The following is a 19621-nucleotide window of genomic DNA, read 5'->3' as shown; positions in this document are numbered from 1 at the left end:
TTATATAGTCTGCCTGTTCCTTTGCCTATATCTGCCAAAATCATTATCCAGTCATGTTAATTACTTTCTTATATCTCACGTTGACAATCACCGTTTTGTATCTGGCATGATGTTTGTTATTAATAAATGTGCCCTTTGAAAAGCAGAGTAATAAAATAATATTTTAATTATAAAACAAATTCACTTGGTTTTATATTCAGGGTTACTGGAATATTTCATCAGAAGTTAATTTTTAAAGACAGTGCATATTTTCATTTGTTTCTACAGCTTCCCACACTGCATTTCTGCCTGCAACTGGCAGTTATAAATAGAGGGCCAATTTCAGACTAAAAAAAATACTGAAATAAGCACAATAAAAAAAAAATCTGTGGTGGATCTCCCTGTCTGATTAAAAAGGAAAGAAAGTCCTCTGAATATAAATGCCAGCGCCATTACAAGTATATTCATTGCTGCAAAAAGGCTGTAGCTGACAAGGAAAGATGAGGGATCTCATTTTCAGGGAATTCACCACATGAGCAAGGAACACAGCATCCATTTCAATAAAGAATTGCAATGTAGTTTTCTCCTATGCTAGAAAAATGCCAGAATCTGCAGCTCACAGCTACGTTATGAGGGCTTCTAGACCAAAGTCCTTTTTCTTTGAGATGCAAGAGAAAGGAAACTGAGACACAAAAATCGTCAGATCCAAGTGCTACAGAACACACTCATTAAAACAAGTCAACAAGATGGTACAGACACATATTTCTCTCTTTGCCTTTTATATGCTGTAAGTATTTTGCAATTATTTATTTATAGGTGCTAGAGAGACTGGCAGCTAGAAAGGATAAGCATACATAGTCTGTATCTCCAATGGGGTAGCTTGTGATTGATTGTTTTTGCAATATGTACATACAGATATAGGCATGACAATAAATAGTCTTCTCTTTTATTGTGGTCAAAACCACATAAATCTGAAACCATTTGATACTCATATGGTAGACAAACAAATGCATCTTTCACTTCCAGAGGTCAAAAATGAAGTAAAGCAACTGACAAATTGTTATAATTCTAATCTTTTCTATACCAGCTCGTATCTGATGCCTCTGTAAGTACAGAGTCATGATGCATTGACTGACATATCTATCATATTTCTTGTCTGGCTATTTCTCTACTTTCTTCCCCAAGATAAAATATGTATAATTCTATTTTCAAAGTGATGCTGGTGTTCAATATACATGTATTAATGAAAGACTGGATTTGTGCTTCTTCCTAGAATCTGTCCAACATTTATCAGTCCCAGTGAGTATCCTGTCAATATGAAACCTTCCCTTTGTGAAGATTTTTATTGTAGCAAAGAGAAGTTGTGTTTGAAGAGATTATTCTGAAGATGAAGGGACTCTTTAGACGTTCTAAATACAGCTGTCAGTTTATAAAGTTTGAACTTTCCAAGGTATTCCGTGGGAAGTAAACAAAGGGAGCAGAAGAATGGAGACAGATTGAACAGCGCTTCTACCCACCTCCTTCTTATGCCTCTTCTTCCATTTCCAGGTTCTGCCTACTCTGTATCTGCATGGCAGTTTTGCACAATCACAAATACCAACTTGGGGTAATTTATACTGCTTCATTAACTACACTTTCAGAAAGAAACCTTTACATGTGCCAGGGTGCGCTGTGCCAATATTTTCACCACTGCAAAATTTAAGCCCTTTTTAACCTCTGATGCCAGATGCTGCTTTAGCCCAGCATGATGATTGTTAACACAGTTGTTGAGATCCTTCTGAGTCCAGAAAAGCAGCAGACAGTTAGAGAGCATATCACTGTGGGCAGGAGCTCAAGGACATTTTGCCAAATTGAGGACGTCAGCCAAAACCTTTTGCTAATTACAGTGCTATATATCCAGAATTCATCAGAATTTAACAAAGCTATTCAGAATTTATATTTCTGAAAGAGGGAGTCAAATTTGGCCTGTTATAATCAAGAAGCAAACCCTTCTGATCCAAAGCCTATGCCTACTTACTTAGACTGTTGGTAAGAATATGCAGGCGCATGTTCACTGGATGTTTCCACTGTCATCTGTTGCTGTTGACCACTGGCTTCCTGCGATGAAGATGCTACTGTCTGTGGAGAAGTATCAGCAACAACACCCTAGGGAATCAAATGAGAACATGAAAAACTTACTAATTTTGCTCATGGCAGTGAATTACGTAAAAGAGCTGAACACCAGCTCACTGTTCACACATTTCTCTAGAGATCGAGAGAGTTTGAGGTAGCAGAATCACATGCTAACACGACAAACTCCATCAATTTTAGAAAGCTAATTCAGCAACAAGAAGCTTTCTCAGCCTGCCAGTAGTACTTTGCTCTCACAGGTTGCAGCAAAAAACACCCTCCTCAAGGGCAGTTCCCTGCCCATTCAAAGCTAGAGGCAAATCTTCTGATTCTGGTGGATTCTGGGTTTTACTTGGCTTTTTCACAACATATACATACCTCTTCTAATTCTTGCTTACCTAGCCCAACTTCACAGTGAGTTCACATTTATTTTGTTTGATTTAAAATGCAATAAAGGCAGAATCTAGACCCACTGCTTTCCACTTTACTACACATCCAAAAGAATTTGAGTCACCCTCTGAAGAAGGTGAAGAATGCTGCCCTCTTCTACACACTGTCTCTATGCATGTTCCCTTCAAAAATAAATTTGCCTTACACTAAAGACTTTAATCTGTTAAGTCAAAGCTCCAATGAAGTTTTGTTTTGTTTATATATTTGCAAAAAGTAGATAAGTAAACATATAAAAGATTATATTCATGAATGTAACATTATGCACAATTTCTTATCCTATTTAGACAGTCTGAACTTGGTTTAAGTTTTTTGTATGCTTTCAAAGCAAGATACATTTTCTTTCCTCTACTCTCATGCTTGGTGTGTTGGTCTCATGAATAGCAAGTATCTTCAGGGAACACGCTTTATTACTCTATTGCACACAACAGAGCCAGAAGAGGGAGCACAAAGCACTTGCTTTGTTTTTATTTGAGCCTCGTGTAAACAACAGGTAGTTTATTTTAAAGCATCTGTTAAAATAGTTTCATTTTTCAGAAATTCTTTGTATCTATTGCTTAGCAGACTGCCAGTACTATCTTTTTCTGTCTACTTCCTTGTCTTTATCCTTCTCCTTTTGTCCACCTCATCTTGAGATTGTAAGCTCTCTGGGGCAGAGACTGTATTTTTTGGTCTCTGCTTGTGGAGCATCCAGCATGGTAGGGTCCTGGTTCATGATGCTACATGAATACAGATAAACATTAACAATAATCATCATCACTGGATAAGAGCAAAACAGGCTATAGAATCAGATAACATTTTTATTATTATAGTAGATAATTATGACATTGAGTTACTTTAGAAGGCATGACTGTACTAGCGAGTGATAGGGAGGAGGGCTCGACAAGTAATTTAAATTAACCTTAATTCTCATTTGGACAGGACAGCATGGTGTGCAGACAACCCCATGATATGAACCACTCTCTATCCCACCATCTCCTTTTAATTCAGATTTGTATCTGCCTGATTTAGACTTAAGAGTGGCAATTGAAAAGAGGCACTCACAGTGCATTTGCAAACAAATGAGGTTTAAGGCAAAATTATACCGAGGCAAAAAAGACTGAAACATAACCAGTTCAGTACAACAGAACAGCAGTAGCCTTTCCTGTGGGACCTTATCTGGGAATAATTGCAAAGGACTAGGAGAAAACAGGATGAGCCCACTTGGCTGCTGGCGAAGCCATGCCAGCAGTACCACTAACTCACATCCTCAAAGCACAGAGTAGTAATAGCACAAAATCCAAAGTTCACACAGATGAAGACAGAAGTACAGAGACCCTGGCACTCCTTGCCTTACCCCAGAGTAGGGCAGAAGTTGTTAATAAAAGAGGGTAGTGCCAAAGAGAAACACACAGGGAAGAGGATGCCAAAGCTCCCTCCTCTCGCTGTGCTCAGCTGCCCTTATGAAGCTTCACAGAAGTGGAGGCCAAGCTGACGCTCTCCCAGCAGCTTGTGGTCTACAGGGTTGAGTAAATACTTACTCATTAGACTGTCATCAGCATGACTCAGCCCCAAGGAGGGAGGGAGCGAATCCTTCCTCAAGGATGAAAAGCACTCAGTCAGTGCAGCATCCTCCACGTCTGTATATACAAGAGGAAGGTTTCCATTGCTCAATCACTTTTTCTGGTGGCTAAATGTTTCAGCAATTACCTATGCTTGCTAAGGACCGCATCAAACCCTCTTGCAATCTTCTCTTCTTGAAATCTCTTTTGGTTTCGTGGTCTGCCTGCTGGGTTTGTTTTCCTGTCTCTTCCCATCTCCCTCCCAAGTACATGGGGAAAAAATAGTCATAATCACTGATGTTTTTATTCCGTGTCCTGCTGTACAACAAAACAAATGCAAAACAAGAGCCCTTGCAAATAATTTAAAAAATAAAAAAGAGGGGTTAGAAAAAAGAAAGAAAAGGAAAGAAAGAAAACAAAAAGAGAAAGAGAAGTGCAGTCCTCATTTAATAAGCTGGAAGCTTCCAGCCACCACTCCATAAAGAACCTTTAGGCCCCTTTCAAACAACAGATGCACAAAGACATAATAAGCAAGAGTTCTGTTCCCCCTTCACTCTAATGGATGGAGTTAAACTTACTTCAATAGGGACAGCTGTTGGAGGCACAGGAGTGTACTGGGGAATGTAGGTCCCTTGCATAGGTGCAGCAGCAGTCATATACTAGAAAAAATCAAAAGCAAATGAACAGTAGAAAACCACAATTAAGATGCATAAAACCATGTTAGAAGAATGACATTCTTTCAATTTCCCATTGAGAGCTTTTAATAAGACTGTAGCATATTATTTCTTTTAAGTAAGGACTTTAGGTGCAACTTACCCAGCTATAAAAAAATTGTAATCTTGAACTTCAAACTCAGGTCATATCTGAATATAGGCAATAGTAAACATCTCACTTGCAAAAGCAGATTGTTCTCTAAAATGGAGAGAGCCCTATTTGCACTTACAAAAAAATCGGTGGAGACATGATAGCTATATATATATATATATCTATCTTATCTAATGACATCTACAAAACATGATGCATGAAATTTGAGAGGTTTGTTCCAATCTATATTTACCCCATCAACAGCAGCAGCTGGGTTTACAGGGATACAAAGCTGCAGATACATGCAATCCAAGACAGGAGAAATAAAACAAGAGCAAGATCCATCTGGAGTTTCTCCTTTTGTACACAGGTACCTTAGCTAAATTCTTACGGCTTATTCTTACTATCCAGGGATCTTTCCTATGCATTTTGAAACTTGTGCAAATTATTATAGCAACAATTTGTATTAGCTTCTCTGAAAGACGATCTCTCCCAAGTACTACGAGACAATCTTTTTTAAAATTCATGTATGCATGTGAATTTTGTCATTTTGTCATGGCACTGATTTCTTTATATACAGCACTTCTCAAAAACCTCTTGAACTGAATGCAGCAGTCATTGTTCAAATTTTCAAATAAAGTATTGATATTAAGTCCTTAGATCTATATGTACTTTTCTTTCTACAATCCAGTCCTAACTACATGTCTTCACTGACAAGAATCTCAGAATGTGCCCAATCCCCCAACTGACTGTGTGACACTTCCACTACATGTTATCTTCAAAGACACACCAAAGATCTGAATCAGCCCACAATGTATTTGATGAATTTTAAAATGAGTTAAATATAGCTTTGCTTCCTGGCAGAGCTAGGAAGCGCTTGCAAGATTTTATTCTGCTGTTTATAGTAAAATTTACATTTAAAGCACTCTCCCACCCCAATTCTAAACTAACTGGATGGTTTGATATGCCTGTCACAAATATGCATTGTGAAATTGCAAAGTGGGGTGAAGACTGCAGCAATGCTGGAGAAACGCCTAAGGGAATGACAACAGCATATGTAAGAATCTCACAGCTAAATTCTGAAATATTCTTTCAAGTAGAAGAAAATAAAAAGTATTTAAGTGAAATTGTTTTCTATTAAAAAAACTAAGTGAGGATCATATGTGACATAGAAGGCATACTTGCAATATGAGCAGCATATGGTGTTGAGAACCATCACATTATTTTTTCCCAAATTCACAGTGTTTTCCTGAACTTGAGCAAAGAGACAGGAGTGTCCTCAGTGTCTGTGTGCCTGTATCAGGCCATGTTTTTCTGCACTCTTTTTGCTTGTTCTTCAGGAAGAGAATTGAATTCAATAGTGTTTTTTACGAAGGTTAACCCCCCAAAAGCATTAAGTCAACTCTCCCTATTGCACTCAGTGCAGTTGGGCTGTTCTCCTGCCTCACAGATTAAGAGCTAATGAGAATGCTACAGTGGGGTTTTGCAGAGCTCCTTCTGCTCCATTCATTCTGCCTTGTAACATGTCCTCACATGTTGGGAAGACATCTGTTGTGTAGCATTGTTCTAAATGTGTCAATATTTAATATTAACCTAAAGCATGCATTCTTAGTGTTCTGCAAAGACCTGCAAGGGTTCTAAACATCATGCAGTCTAACTTCACTTGTACAAATATATAGAGTTTATTCAAAAATGTTGATTTAAATAATAAAGTGGTATCATTCAACTTGGACTTCCTCTGTTTTCTTCCTTGAACCTGGTGGAAGAACAACATTCAGACTCCTATAAGATGCAGTTGTCTGCCATTCCCTACCTTACACACAAACCCATGTGACTTAATTTACAAACAATAAATTACTCAACAGCCTTTTAATTCAGATCACTCAATTTTTGCAAAATCCTTTGGCACTGTGTTCTGTAGCACTACAATGGAAACTGTCTGGGAATTACTGATGTCTTTGCTGTCTCTAAAAGCACTGCTCTCAGTAGGTGTGCAGCTTCTCACTGTATTACTTTTTATCTCTTGAGGCAGATCCTGATCTTACTTTCCAGCCTCCTTCATGTTGCTTCTTTCACTGCCAGACAATCTCTAAGGAAAACTGTACTGTTAACTTGAATGTCGATGGTGGCCCTGGCCAAAGCCTGCTTGCCCTGGTCTTTTCAGATACTCACACCTTCTGGTTTAATTTTTTTTGCAGAAGTTTTAACTGAATTCAGCCAAACAGCAATGATTTAAAGCACTGGAGACCAAAGCTATCGAGTTACTTGCCAGACTCCCTGGAGAACTGTAGGAGAATGACTTCTCCCCTGTATATAACACTCTGCATGTCTAAATGTCTGTACTAATGGCGGATCAGTTTTTCTGACAAATCCTTTAGAGTTCTATAATTAAAAAGAAAAATGTTGTTAGCCAAATTAGTTCCACCAATGGCAAGAACGAAATCAAAGTACTTGTGGCAAAGATTTTGGTCACAGGAAAATTTAGCCAAGGCTCAATGCTACAGAATACTGGTGCTTTAAAAATGGCCCTGGATCACACAGCAGCAGTGGTCAGTATCATAGGTACACACATGGTGCCCTTCAGTGGAATGTCCAAACATATTTAATGCCTTCATCTTTATGAATGTAAAGATACACTCACCATTTTGGGCAAGAGTTATTTGGTCAAGTAATTAAAGATGTTATGGGGGAGGGGTTGGAACTGGTTCTCTGTCTCCAGGGTCTCACTGAAGGGTTCACTGAGGTTCTGTAAAAATCTTTACCAACCTATAAAGGACAACTACGACTTTGTTCTCAGAGACACATATTTGGTAGTATCTGAAGTCCCCTCACATGCAGCACAAGGGAGTCCCAGCTGAGACCACATGAATTTGGAGGTGTCTGCCCTGCTGGATGAGTTTCTACCATGGGAAGTAGTGCTGGGAAACTGCTTTAGCTTAGTTTGTTTACTAACAGTGTAATGAAAAAGGAGACAGATTAATTTTTTTTATAACTGACACTAGCTCAAGCAAGTTTACATGTATTTCTTTCCTTTGTGAACTGCATAATCCTAATTCTCTGATCTCACAGGATAAATAAAGATTACACAGTGCTAAGGCACAATGTCAGTGTTGATACTTACAACAATGGGTTTGGATAATACAGGAGTTGAATTCCTTGTCGTGAATATTCATGGTTGGTTGTTTAGCAAAGTGCTTCCTGAACACTGCTGTTCAGCAGCTTCCATATTCAGCACACAATGAGCCCCCTGGAATCTGTGTCTCTTCCTGGGTCCCCCAGACACTTTGCCTAGCTATTCTATTAAAAAATGTGCTCTGGATCTGATAAAGCGAGTAGAGTCCAGGCTAGGAGGTGGAAAAGGTATTCAGAAATTATTCCGAGATTTAAAGAAAAGTTAAATATTTTATATCTACTCAGTTTAAGACCATCCAGGATGAAAATTCTAGTCTAAGGACATCCTTGAGCTGAGGGACTCTGTTGTAATGCAGCTCAATTTGGATTACAGCTCCTGTAAATATACATACTCTGCACATGGCTTCCCATCTACCTCAAGAACATCATGTAACTTGGAGGTAGGCAGATGGCAAACACAGAAGACATCTATGTCAGAAGGCCACCACTGACATTTATTTTCTCTGTGAACCACACTCAGTACAGTTCTTTATCCACACATATGTGTGAAACAGAGACAGCGTGACTCACATGCTCAGCTCAGCAGCACTCAGCTACATCCACTAAATATCAATATTATGAGCATTGAAATGAGAGAATCTGAAAAACCTAAATGCAACCGTTCTTTGTCATGTGTTTCCACCAGGATTAAAGATTCTTGTGCTGGGATGTGATCAGTCATTCAACAAGGTATGTGCAAGGCAGAGGAAACCACTGTTCATTCTTCCACAGCTGTACAGGCTTTGTGGGTCTGAAAGTAGAAGCTGCTCATTTGTGACAGTAAAATGAATAGTGACTCTACAGGCAGAGATGACGGATCTGGAGGTTATAAGGGAGCTTTTCTCAGCAGTCTGATCCTTTAAAAGCCAGTAGTCTCTACTACAGAAAACGACTACATTGCTGGTGGCAACAGCTCCTAATTTGCTTGTAAACTATTGTTTTCTTCATACAGTACAGAGAATGAATGTTCTCAGTACTGAAGACGTGCAGTATTATAATATGATTCACGCTTTATGATGCCCAACTGCTTAATTCAGACTGCACTGATCAGGTACCAATTTAGTCTATATGCTACATTAAGAATTCTACTCATGTCTTTTCCGACGGGGTTTTTGTTTTTTATCATTTTGAAATTACTTAAATGTGTGGAAAAATATGTAGCTAGAAAATGAGTGTTGATGTACACTTACACCTCTGTTCTTTCAGATACTGCCCTCTGTGACTACAAAGAGTTAAGTGCCAGGAGGTAACAAATGAGCAGGTGGGTTGAGGGCACAAAATGAGATCCCTCAAGAAGGATCATGTTTAATTCAGAGAGCAACATCACTTCTTTGAGATCTGCAAACAGCAGGGTGTCCCAGCCTGGCTCCAGCAAGGATTGTGTTAAGCCTGCAGCAAACACCAAACCCATAAAGGTGACAGGCACTGGGAAATAAAAAAACAGGAGGAAGGCAGCTGCCTGTACCCAACAGAGTGAGGGAGCATGCTGCACTAGGGTAATAGGATTTACCCGTCAAAGGTGGAGCTGAGTCACCTGCAGGGAATTTGCAGGAGCTTTTACATTGAGACTGTGGCACAGGTAATGTCCATTTATTCATCTGCCCTAATAAGCTCTTAGCCTGCTTTTCTCAGGCCCAGGTTAATGCAGAGTCAGGCATCTGCCTAACAGCTGAGGGACATAGCAAACACCCCTTATACCAGCCATTAGTTACTGAATTTGAGCTGAGACACTGCCTGAAAGAGTGCCTCTTGCAAGACCAAACTGTTTCATTTACATCACCAGAAGAGTTTGGCTGCACATTCTGTTTAAATTCTGAAGGCCATCATTAACAGAATGTATACGAAACCACCCTAAAGTTCAGTTCTATTTATAGGTCTTGTTGCCTATAAAATAACACAGCTGTGATTAGACAGAGGCTGCTGCAGATACATTAACTCTCTTGGTCACCATGAGTACTGTGAGATTTTAGAGACTGACAACACTTAATAATCTGATCAATGTTGAAGAAGTTTCCTGGTATAAAGAAAACAAAAAAGAACTAACAAAATGAGATAGTAACAGATACGTTGCAGTAAATCTGGAAACCTCAAACAACACAGAATCAATAGACTTGCTCAGGACAAATGACAATGAGCAAAGAAAAAATGTTTAAGAAGCCTTTTATACATTCCATGTGCAAATGTTTTTTTCTGGTGTTTTGCTTTGTTTTATGCCAATGTATATCTGTTGCAGGAATCTCTTTCCTTCTATCATCAGTCTTCATGTTCCTGAGAAGACAGGGAGCCTTTTCACTCACAGTGAGAGCCAAAATGCAGAAGCCTTGTACCAGACTATGCTGGTAAGCCCTTACACCAACCACCACAGCCTGCTAAAGGGAGATTAAACAGGATGTCTTATGTGAGCAAATGCTAAACCATGTATCTGAAATAAGCAAGATTTCCAGAGTCTGGTCTTCAATGACTATTTGTGGCTTCCTATCACCACATGAGCTATAGTACAGTGATAATGACTAGCTTTTCAGGATTCCCAGAATTAATGCCAGGGTTTGTTTCTGCCTTTTTTTTTCTTTTTTTTTTCTTTTTTTAATCTTTTAAACCATCTGAGAAGTCTAGACACTGCATCACTAACAGAATTATGTGAAAACATTTGCATTGCTGGAAAACTGAAGGAAATGAGTCTATTGGCTGAATTTATTTTTATTTTTTTTTTAATCTTTTTTTTAACCCCACGAAGGAAACGTGCCCTTCCACTTTCAAATCTCTTCTTTCCCTGCAAAGAATAAAAACTGCATCTCTCTTTGACCATTGTCAGGTGGTTATAACTTTAATGAAATATGGAATAAAACCACTGCTTTTTTCTCTCTGGTTCCACCTTCTCATTTGAAAATACCCTGTTCTCCCATAGAAAAGAACATTGTCTTGCTGTGTCCTCTTATCCCATAGTCTGGCATGGAGATACGGGAACTCAGGAAGAGAAAAGGACCATCCAGTTCATCAGTGCCAGTGGCAGTTCAATGAAATACAATATCCAGCTGCCACAGTTTTCACTTTAAACTTAAAATATCTTTTGCTACCCAGAAGCATTCTCATTTTCCAGCTCAATCCTGTACTTATTCAATGGCTGTTATTAATTTCACTTTCTCCCAATTAAAGAATGGGAGAATAAATGATACAAACTTTGTGCATATATTACAATAATTTTGCTAATAATTATCAGCCAGGCCTAAAATATAATAATATAATTCCATTTTACCACACAATTACCATAGTCCTATCAAGAACAGCCCTGTCATTCAACAGAATCCCATCGCTGGGCCACTGCACTCATTGTTCAGGCAGAGAATAGAAATCTTCACCACATTTAACATTCCTTCCCTGCTGCTCAGTAATACAAATGTATTTTGGAATGCTGGCTATCAATTCCCTTTCAACCTTCCTAATGAGATGTTACCTAATTCTCTGAGCAAGTTAAATGAAGGTAGAGAGAATAATAACTTCAAGAACTATATTTGCAAACTAATCTCCTTTTCTCTTCAGGAGTTCTAAACATCCTCCACAAATCCCTATCTGTGGAAATCAGAGTAACACAAAGGTATAGAAGAAAAAGTGCAGATGAGCTAACCCCCCCCATAGCTAACAGGTCTTTTCTTCTGTCTGAAATTCAGTCCGCTACTAAAGCACAGTGATCAGGACTAATCAGATAAAGACTATTTAGAGTAAATAAATATGAGAACAGTCAGATACCCACATACAGCTGTGCACCAGCTCTCACTAGCATACACTTTGTAAAAACTGTAGTGAATGCAAGCAGTATAAACAGGTAAATAAAAAACTTGGCTCATTCACTTTAACCACTTTTTAGTCTAAAGGCTGACACTACAAATTAACTCAGTAAAAGTCTCAAATCACTTCCAGATATCTCATCAATGTGTGAAAAGGGAAAAACCAGAAGAAAACTAATCAGCATGGGAAAATAAATTCCCATTCTGATTGCATCTTTCATTAATTGGAAACTTCCTTTAGGAACTTGACCTGAGGGTGCCAAAGATCCTTGCAGTCCATGTGGGTGTACCAAGGCCCATGATAGTTTCACTCTTCCTTGTGACATTGTAGGTGGGGACCCATGGAGACTGTACAGAAATGTAAACTGATCCCCCATGTATGACTGCATATATGAACAGCCCCAAGATGTGAAAAATGCTTTTTTGCATCATTTGAATAATGCCATATGTCTGATGGATGCATTTGCAAGAGAGGAAGACTTCTGTGCTTAAAACAGAGAATGAGACTCCGGCAATTTGTTGTATTTTCTTAATTCTTCAGTTCTTACATGTTTCTCTACAAGAGAGGCTTTTTTTTTTTTTTTTTTTTTTTAAATACCCTCTATGTACCTGTCCTATGAATGCACATTATGAGCTCTCTGGGCCAAGTTTCTGAGCATGGGTTAGTGCCTGATTTATTACAGTCTTGTCTGCAGTGTCCTACATAAAATCAGGGTATAGTGACTGTATCATAATCATACTGCATCAGTTTCGGTCAACCAGGGGTGGCAATTACTGAGATTCTATGTGAAATTCACACATTTATATTCTTCTTTCAGATCTTGTATACTGAAGAATAAAGGGGTGATGCAGCAGAATTATAACTGTGGCTTCTGATACTTAAAAATTCCTTATGCACTCTTTTAGGTGGAAATTCTTAGACATTTCCATTTAACTGCAATTCTGCCAATTAGTCCCTGATGAATGAGTGCTAGTAAGATGAAGGAAAACTGATCAGTACATTTTCATATTTTCAACATAAATAAAAATAAAATGTGTCAGTAAATCTCTCAACCTATAAGCACACTGAGCTATTATTAATAACACATCCATTTATATGAACAAATAATTGTTTTCTAGAGGTAAACATGTCTTCTAGATGCTATTAAATCTCCACGAATGTGAAGAGTCTAAAGAGAAGCAGACTGCTGTGTGGAAACATGCTCTATGGTTAAAACAAAAGGAGAACTGCTCAGACTCTAAATAACAGTTGCTCATCAATCATCACATGCACTTTCCACTGCTCTTTCAGACCAGGGATAAAAGTGGACAGCTCATGGGCCAGCTGTCCAAGAATTAAGCAGATGAAAGCCAGGACAATTAGTTGGAAGATAAACCAAACCAAAAAGAACAGTAATAACAGACAAAAGGGCACATGAATGTTAGTATTTCCAGCTTTCCTAGAAACAGGAAGAATTTCAACATCTCCTCCATGAAAAGGCAGTCATGCCCGGCAGAGGAAAGGTAGTAAGATAATGGAATTATACCACCAGTGTACACCTTGGACATTGCTAAGAGCAGCTAAAGCATGATATTCTTCAGTCCTTTATCTCTAAAAGATCCTTAGAATCCAAAATATTTGGCTAAGTATCATGAAAGATATCACTGTGGGAAGGGAGGGCAGGGGAGGGCAGGGCAGCGACCATTTCAACACTTCATAAAAAACACTGCTGTTCACCAGTACCCTGCATGCAGAGATGGAGGAGAAACTGTCAGTTCAGTGAGCCTGAAACGCCTTGCAGACATCACCTTCTGGGGCTTACCCGGAAGCCAGCAGGGGCATTAGGGATGCCTTGCAAGCTGGCCTTCCTGAATTGAGGGTGAACATGCCAGTCCAGGCTTAGGCAGGGGGAGACACATTCCCTGTGGGAAATGGTGGGCCCTTATGCCTAAGGATACAAGGAAAATCAGCCTGCTCATGGGCATGTGTGGATAAACATCCCCCAAATCATGCACTCAGGCCTTCCAGGCAGCCCAACACAGAGATGACATGTTTGAGTAGGGAGTTTACAAGACCCAAGAGCCCTGCTTCATCTCAGCCCTCATGTGAAGCTCTGGGATGTCCTTACCTCTTCCTTCACATCTGGAAACTGGCAGTACCTCTTCAGTCTTCAAGCCAGCGCCCTGCTTTTTTTCCAGGACAATCCCACCAAGTTGCCTCACCAAAGTAACATTCCTGGGGTTTTCTGACTTGGCTGCCAGACTAATCTGGCCCTCAGTAAGCAGACCTGTAAACTGACCCAATAGGAGGTCTGGAAGCCTGCCCAAAGCATTGGACATGCTGAGGCTGCTCTGGAACATGAAATCCTGGGAGTGTTTTGCAGCTGCTGCCTGAAAACTGACAGAAACCAAGATGGACATTTAAGCCAGTTGGCAGCTGCCAAGGTCTTGCAGACTAGATTTTGTATTGGGAACAACACGAGGCATTGTTTCTGAAAATTTAATTCTGCTTGGAATTTCTGGCTCAAGGGAGAATCTTTCTGGTTTGTTCTGACTTTTTAGAAGATGAATCAGAATGAAACCAAATTTTGTAAGATTGATTTTCCACAAACTGGAAACCATGAGTGTTGCTTGGCCAACTCTTCATCTATCTGCAACTTCAGCCATATTTGTATTTGGATAGGGTGGGGATACTAGAGAATACTAACCTTTAATGGCTGGTGCCAACTCCAGTGCACCTAAAGTAAAGTGTTTTAAAGTGATGCAGTACAAAATATTGCTTCTCACTGGCATAAAAATTGTTGTGTCAAAATCTTGAAATGTATTTACATGATCACTAGCTTTGCTTACATGGCAGGGCTATGGAAGATGGTAATAGTGAGCATTTCTGGGGAAATCTTCCTTTTCCACTTTCCACACATTCTTGAAATTCTTGTGGAAGAAAGATCGCCTTAAAATTAGAGTCAATGCCCTATTGATAAAGTGTGACTGTGTAAGAATATTACAGTCTGCCCCTAAGAATGTTAACTATCAGCTGTGGGAGGATCTCTAAGACACATTGGATCATATCAGCAATAGGGCTACAAAAGCAAAGGAGAAACCTTGAGTGTTAGCAGAGTGGACTGAACTATACTGCTATGTCATTCAGATTATCTACCATGTAATGATCTGCTAACAATACTGAACTCCTAAACTTGCATGATAAAAACTACACAGAATCTCTCCTAATTTGTCATTGCTTCATCCAAAGATAAGAAGAGGTAAAGAAGAAGATACAAAAAATTTTAAAAAACACCCCATGAAACAGTGAAAACCAGCAGAACAAAACAAAATGCAAGAAGAAAAAAAAGAATCCCAATACCTAAAAAATAGCCATCCCTATTGGATCCCAAAAAATTGCCATAAGTCCTCCTGTCTTATCATCTAATCAGTAATTCGTCTCCTAGAGAGAGGTCCCTTTAGAATGCCTCCCATTTTTGACTCCTGAAGGCCTTTCATCCTATTTCCCTATAGTATTTTCTTAACCTATTAGATACTGATTTGTTGGGGAAGTGTGATCAACACAGCTGATGAACCATAGACAAAGTAGCCAAAAGCTCAAGCCTGATGCTTCAGCTTTTACTCTCACTTTGTACAGGTGAGCAACATAACATATAGCAAACATGAGGTTTGTTTGAAAAGTAAAAAAGTGCAAGTACTCATTTTTCATAAGACACTATTAAATAGAGCTTTATGGGTATGCTTAGTAGTTATTTTACCAGGAATAATATGAGCAATGCTTGAAGGGGCCAGTAAAACGGATGTGTCTTAGTGCTGGCAGAATAGCAACATTCCAAGACTGTTCTTTGGGTTCTTTCACTGTTAGTTATCCAAAGGAGACAGAATCACCTCATATGCATTCAAATTATATACAATTATCATTTGGTATGGATTTGTGTTTTAACACCTTCTTACAGTTCCGGAAAATACAAGCACTGAAAGTTTTCAGTGCTGATGTATGAATTTTAATAATTTCTATGGCTAATAAAGACCTGACCAAGTATAAAGCAATTCCCATCATTGGAGAAAAAAAAATCTCTTAATCAGTCTTGTCCTTGCTCTCACTGTACTGATTGTAAATAGTTTTAGACAGGGCTAAAAAAAGTGTAGCAGCAGTCTCAGCTTGATAGACGAGTATGCTGAAATGGTTGCTCTTGATACGTTTTTTCAGTTAGCACATTCTGTGAAAAATTAGAAGCGAAGCTAAATAACAAAATCTTCCCAATTTCCTCCCCTCTCTCTAATTCTGATAGAGATTATGAGGAGAATAATCCAGGAAGGGAATCAAGATTGGGGAAAATATAAATACATGTTCAAACACCCATATTTCCTCCTTATGAATGCCCTTTCTGTGACAGAGATGTCTAAATAGCACTTAAGAAGCAACAGCAAAATGCCTGACAGACAGGCATGATAAGTAATGGCTCAAAATGTTTGCAAGCCAGACAGAAAGGGTGACTTTTTCATTTTTTTAAATTTTTTTTTCACCCCTGAAAATCCTTTAAGGTAAACTCACTCTGTGTCTGCTGGCATGCAGCCATTTTCCTATAAATTCATATTACAATGCTGTATTTCTAATGGATTGGGTATGGTGCTTTTCCATTTTGCTAATGAGAAAAGCTAAAGGCCATTACTTGTTCTGATGAAGATCCCAAGGGAAGAAATGTGATGTGTATATCACCAGGCCATACCTAAAGGAAGTATTTGGCATTTCCAATCAATCAGATGAAGGGTAGGCAGAAAAAGTCTTATCCTGTGACTGCAGAGGAAGAAGACATAAGAGGAAAAGAAACCATAGAAAGTGTCTTTAAAAGGTGACTTACAGGAATCAGTTATAATGATATTAGTATGATCAATGACTAGGGCTACTATCTGGGAAGGATGTAATTACCAAAATGAAAACTTTCAAATGGGAAGCCTGATCAAGGGCAGAGGTACTGTCATATTTCTCAGAGCACTGTCAGCTCTCATCCAGGCAATGTATTACGGTGTCACTCACAAGCACTGCGAGGTTGTGCTTCCCTGGGGTGGGAGCCGACGTGGGCGTGAGGGATTGAGAAACTTTGCATCCAGCTCAGAAACGTGGGTAAGTCTGGCCCCAAAGGCAAATTCAAGATAAAGAAAGATAAGGCTGGGCAGAGGGGAAAATAGAAAATTCCCAGTCATGACTGGCTTTAAGGAAGGTTTTGCAGCAGGGCACATTTAAAAACCATTTCAAGAGAGAGAGAAAGGAAATGCTGTAGACTGATGAGCTACTTGTCATAAAGGAGAGGAAACAAAAGAATATATCAAGAGATGCACTGCTCTATTTACAGAAGGATAGTCTGGAATATCCTCTAAGATGTTTCAATATGCAATTCCTACATGTTTAATCCTGTTGTCATAGAATTTTTCAAATTTATATCTGAATGAAATACAAAGTTTAGAGACAGTTTTTCATCCCTTTTTCAGTGGCTGCATAGTAACAGCTTGAAAATGGTACAAGATAGATGCTCCAGATGGCAAATAAAATGAATAGAGCTTGGTGATGGGTGTTCTAAGAGAGAAAAAGATCTCTTGACTGTGTCACAATGCATAGTCAGAGGTGTAGATATACTTTAAATAATATATTAATTTCACATAATAAATCACTCTGGAACATGAAAACTGACAAAAAATCTACCACACTACATCCCCTCAAATGGAATTCCAGGTTCATGGAACATTTCTGTCAATGACAGCAGAACTGTAATAACTGATAAGGTCAGCAGGAGAGAGTGTCCTGTACTCTCCCAAATCTGTATTAGGGCAGATTTAGCTTTCCTCTATAGGACACCACTGATTCTTTACGGATACTTGGGAGTGCTTCAGATACCGCCACTTGGGAATAGAAAGAAAGGCTGTAACACTTTCCCCCCATGTGCTTTAAAAGAACATTTTCAACCCTTCCCTTCTTCATGAGATCAGGAGGCAAAGGTGAGAGATGTTATTTCTCTTAAATATTATTGGTGACAAGGCATGGATGAAACATACAGTGGCAGGAAAAAAATTAAACCACAGCTGAGAAAGCCCACCTACAGCTATCAAACTGAAATTCAATAATCTTCAGCTTTCCTTAAAGGCCTATATTTAAAATATTCCACACAGGCCCTAACAGGAGTCCTCAGTGAGCTCTTCTGATCCCTCTGCTCCAATCATGTGAAAAGGAACAAATGCTGCACAAATGCACCCCAGCCTGTACAGGCAAGCAATTCTGGCCTCTTCGAAATGCCACAGCCTAGTCAGGGAATTGTTCTTCTCAGGAGGATCTTGCACAGTATTTATTTCTAGGCTAGGTTGTCCATTCTGGTTCTTTGATGCACTTCTGGCCCTGGCACATGGACTGACTGGAAAGCTCAGACATCTTCATTCTGCACTGGCGCTCACTGATCAGCATAATGTTCCCTTTCTCCTTTCCTTTTATATACAATATATGTGGAAAAAAAAAGATTAAGTGCTGTGCAAATATTTGCACAAAGTCCTAACTGCACCACAGATTTCCTTGTCCAAGAATATGACAGAGATGACAAAGTGGCCATTTTTCTGTCAAATAAATTTATGTCAACACTTTAAAGCCACAGGACTTTGCATGATTCACCTTACAAAGAAGGATCGCTGCTGACACACAAGTGTTACACCGAACAGCAGGCCTGAAATACAAATTAGCAGAGTTAACACTTAGAAAGTAAAAACCTGACTATTCCCGAAGCTGAATAAGGGCATTTGCAGATTCCTCACACTTAGTGGCTGAAGTCAGGGACAATGAATTTAATCTTAAAATGGGAGGGTGTGTGTGGGGGATGGTTTGCCAGCTTGCCCAGCTGTAATATCCCCTAACAGCCTGGAAGGAATGGTAATTGTGAACTGAAACAGCATCTGCTTAACTGTCGTCCTTGCCTCAGGACTGGAACTTTTTTGTTTGTTGTGAAGATCATGAGAAACACTACATGGAGCATGAAGATGAAAACAGAGCAAGATTAAAAACATTAAATACAACCACCAAGACACAGCTGTCCATACTGATAGTGAACTCAGGGAAATACAAAATTTGACATTCATGATATAATTTGGTATAGGAATTTAGAACACAGAGTTAACTGCAAAATTCTATTTTAAAATATTTTTCATTATTATTAATATAGAGAACAGATTATTACCCACTATTCAGCAAGAAGCAATTAAGATTCACTGCTAGGCAGTAAAGCCAAATCAAACTTCAACTGGTAAAATCCTCTCTTTTCTTAGTGAGAAGAATGGGTCAATTAGTTCAGCTGCCTTGACCAGAACAGCTTATGGCAGTCCATCACACTGGGACTCTGGGCTTTACCTCAAATGTACAGCTGAGCATCCCTGGGTTTAGAACAGGAGCTGCTGTCCATACTTTAAGAAAGGCTATATTGTACAGAGGTAATTTACCTCAAAGGGAATTGAAGAACTTGCATTAATATGATTATTTATTCAAGTGATACTATAAGGTTTAATTAACATTTTTTAAAACACCTGGACAATATAAAATGCATTATAGGCGCTGCTGTTGCTATTTGTCAGTTGTTCTCTGCCTCAGGATGTCTCTGAAAAGACTGGAGTCCTGTTGTGTTTGGGAGGAAAAGCAAATGCTACAGATTCCCTCCTGTAATTTGTACCTTAGGGAAAAAAAAAAACAAAAAGAAAAAGAAGAAATGTTTGCCATAAATCTGCAGGATGTGTGCAGATGGAGTAGAAATACTTTCACAGAAATGCCATAGCTTCATA

At 39.0% G+C, this 19621-nt stretch overlaps 1 protein-coding gene across 2 annotated transcripts in view; it reads right to left on the bottom strand.

Annotated features, from left to right (window-relative positions):
* Positions 1-1992: 1992 nt before the first annotated feature.
* Positions 1993-19621, bottom strand: part of RBMS3 (RNA binding motif single stranded interacting protein 3) — a 692310-nt gene continuing 674681 nt past the window's right edge. For both annotated transcript variants that reach the window (XM_031058909.1, XM_005423389.2), the window contains 2 exons: positions 4655-4735; positions 1993-2124 (listed from right to left, as the gene is read on the bottom strand). In XM_031058909.1, the coding sequence (XP_030914769.1) occupies positions 1993-2124; positions 4655-4735 (213 nt within the window). The remainder of the gene's footprint in view (positions 2125-4654; positions 4736-19621) is intronic.

Source organism: Geospiza fortis, unplaced genomic scaffold (genome assembly GCF_000277835.1).
Source record: "Geospiza fortis unplaced genomic scaffold, GeoFor_1.0 scaffold231, whole genome shotgun sequence".
In the NCBI taxonomy this organism is placed as follows: domain Eukaryota; kingdom Metazoa; phylum Chordata; class Aves; order Passeriformes; family Thraupidae; genus Geospiza; species Geospiza fortis.
The sequence above is the reverse complement of the archived record's forward strand: the minus strand, read 5'-3'. Positions and strand labels throughout refer to the sequence as shown.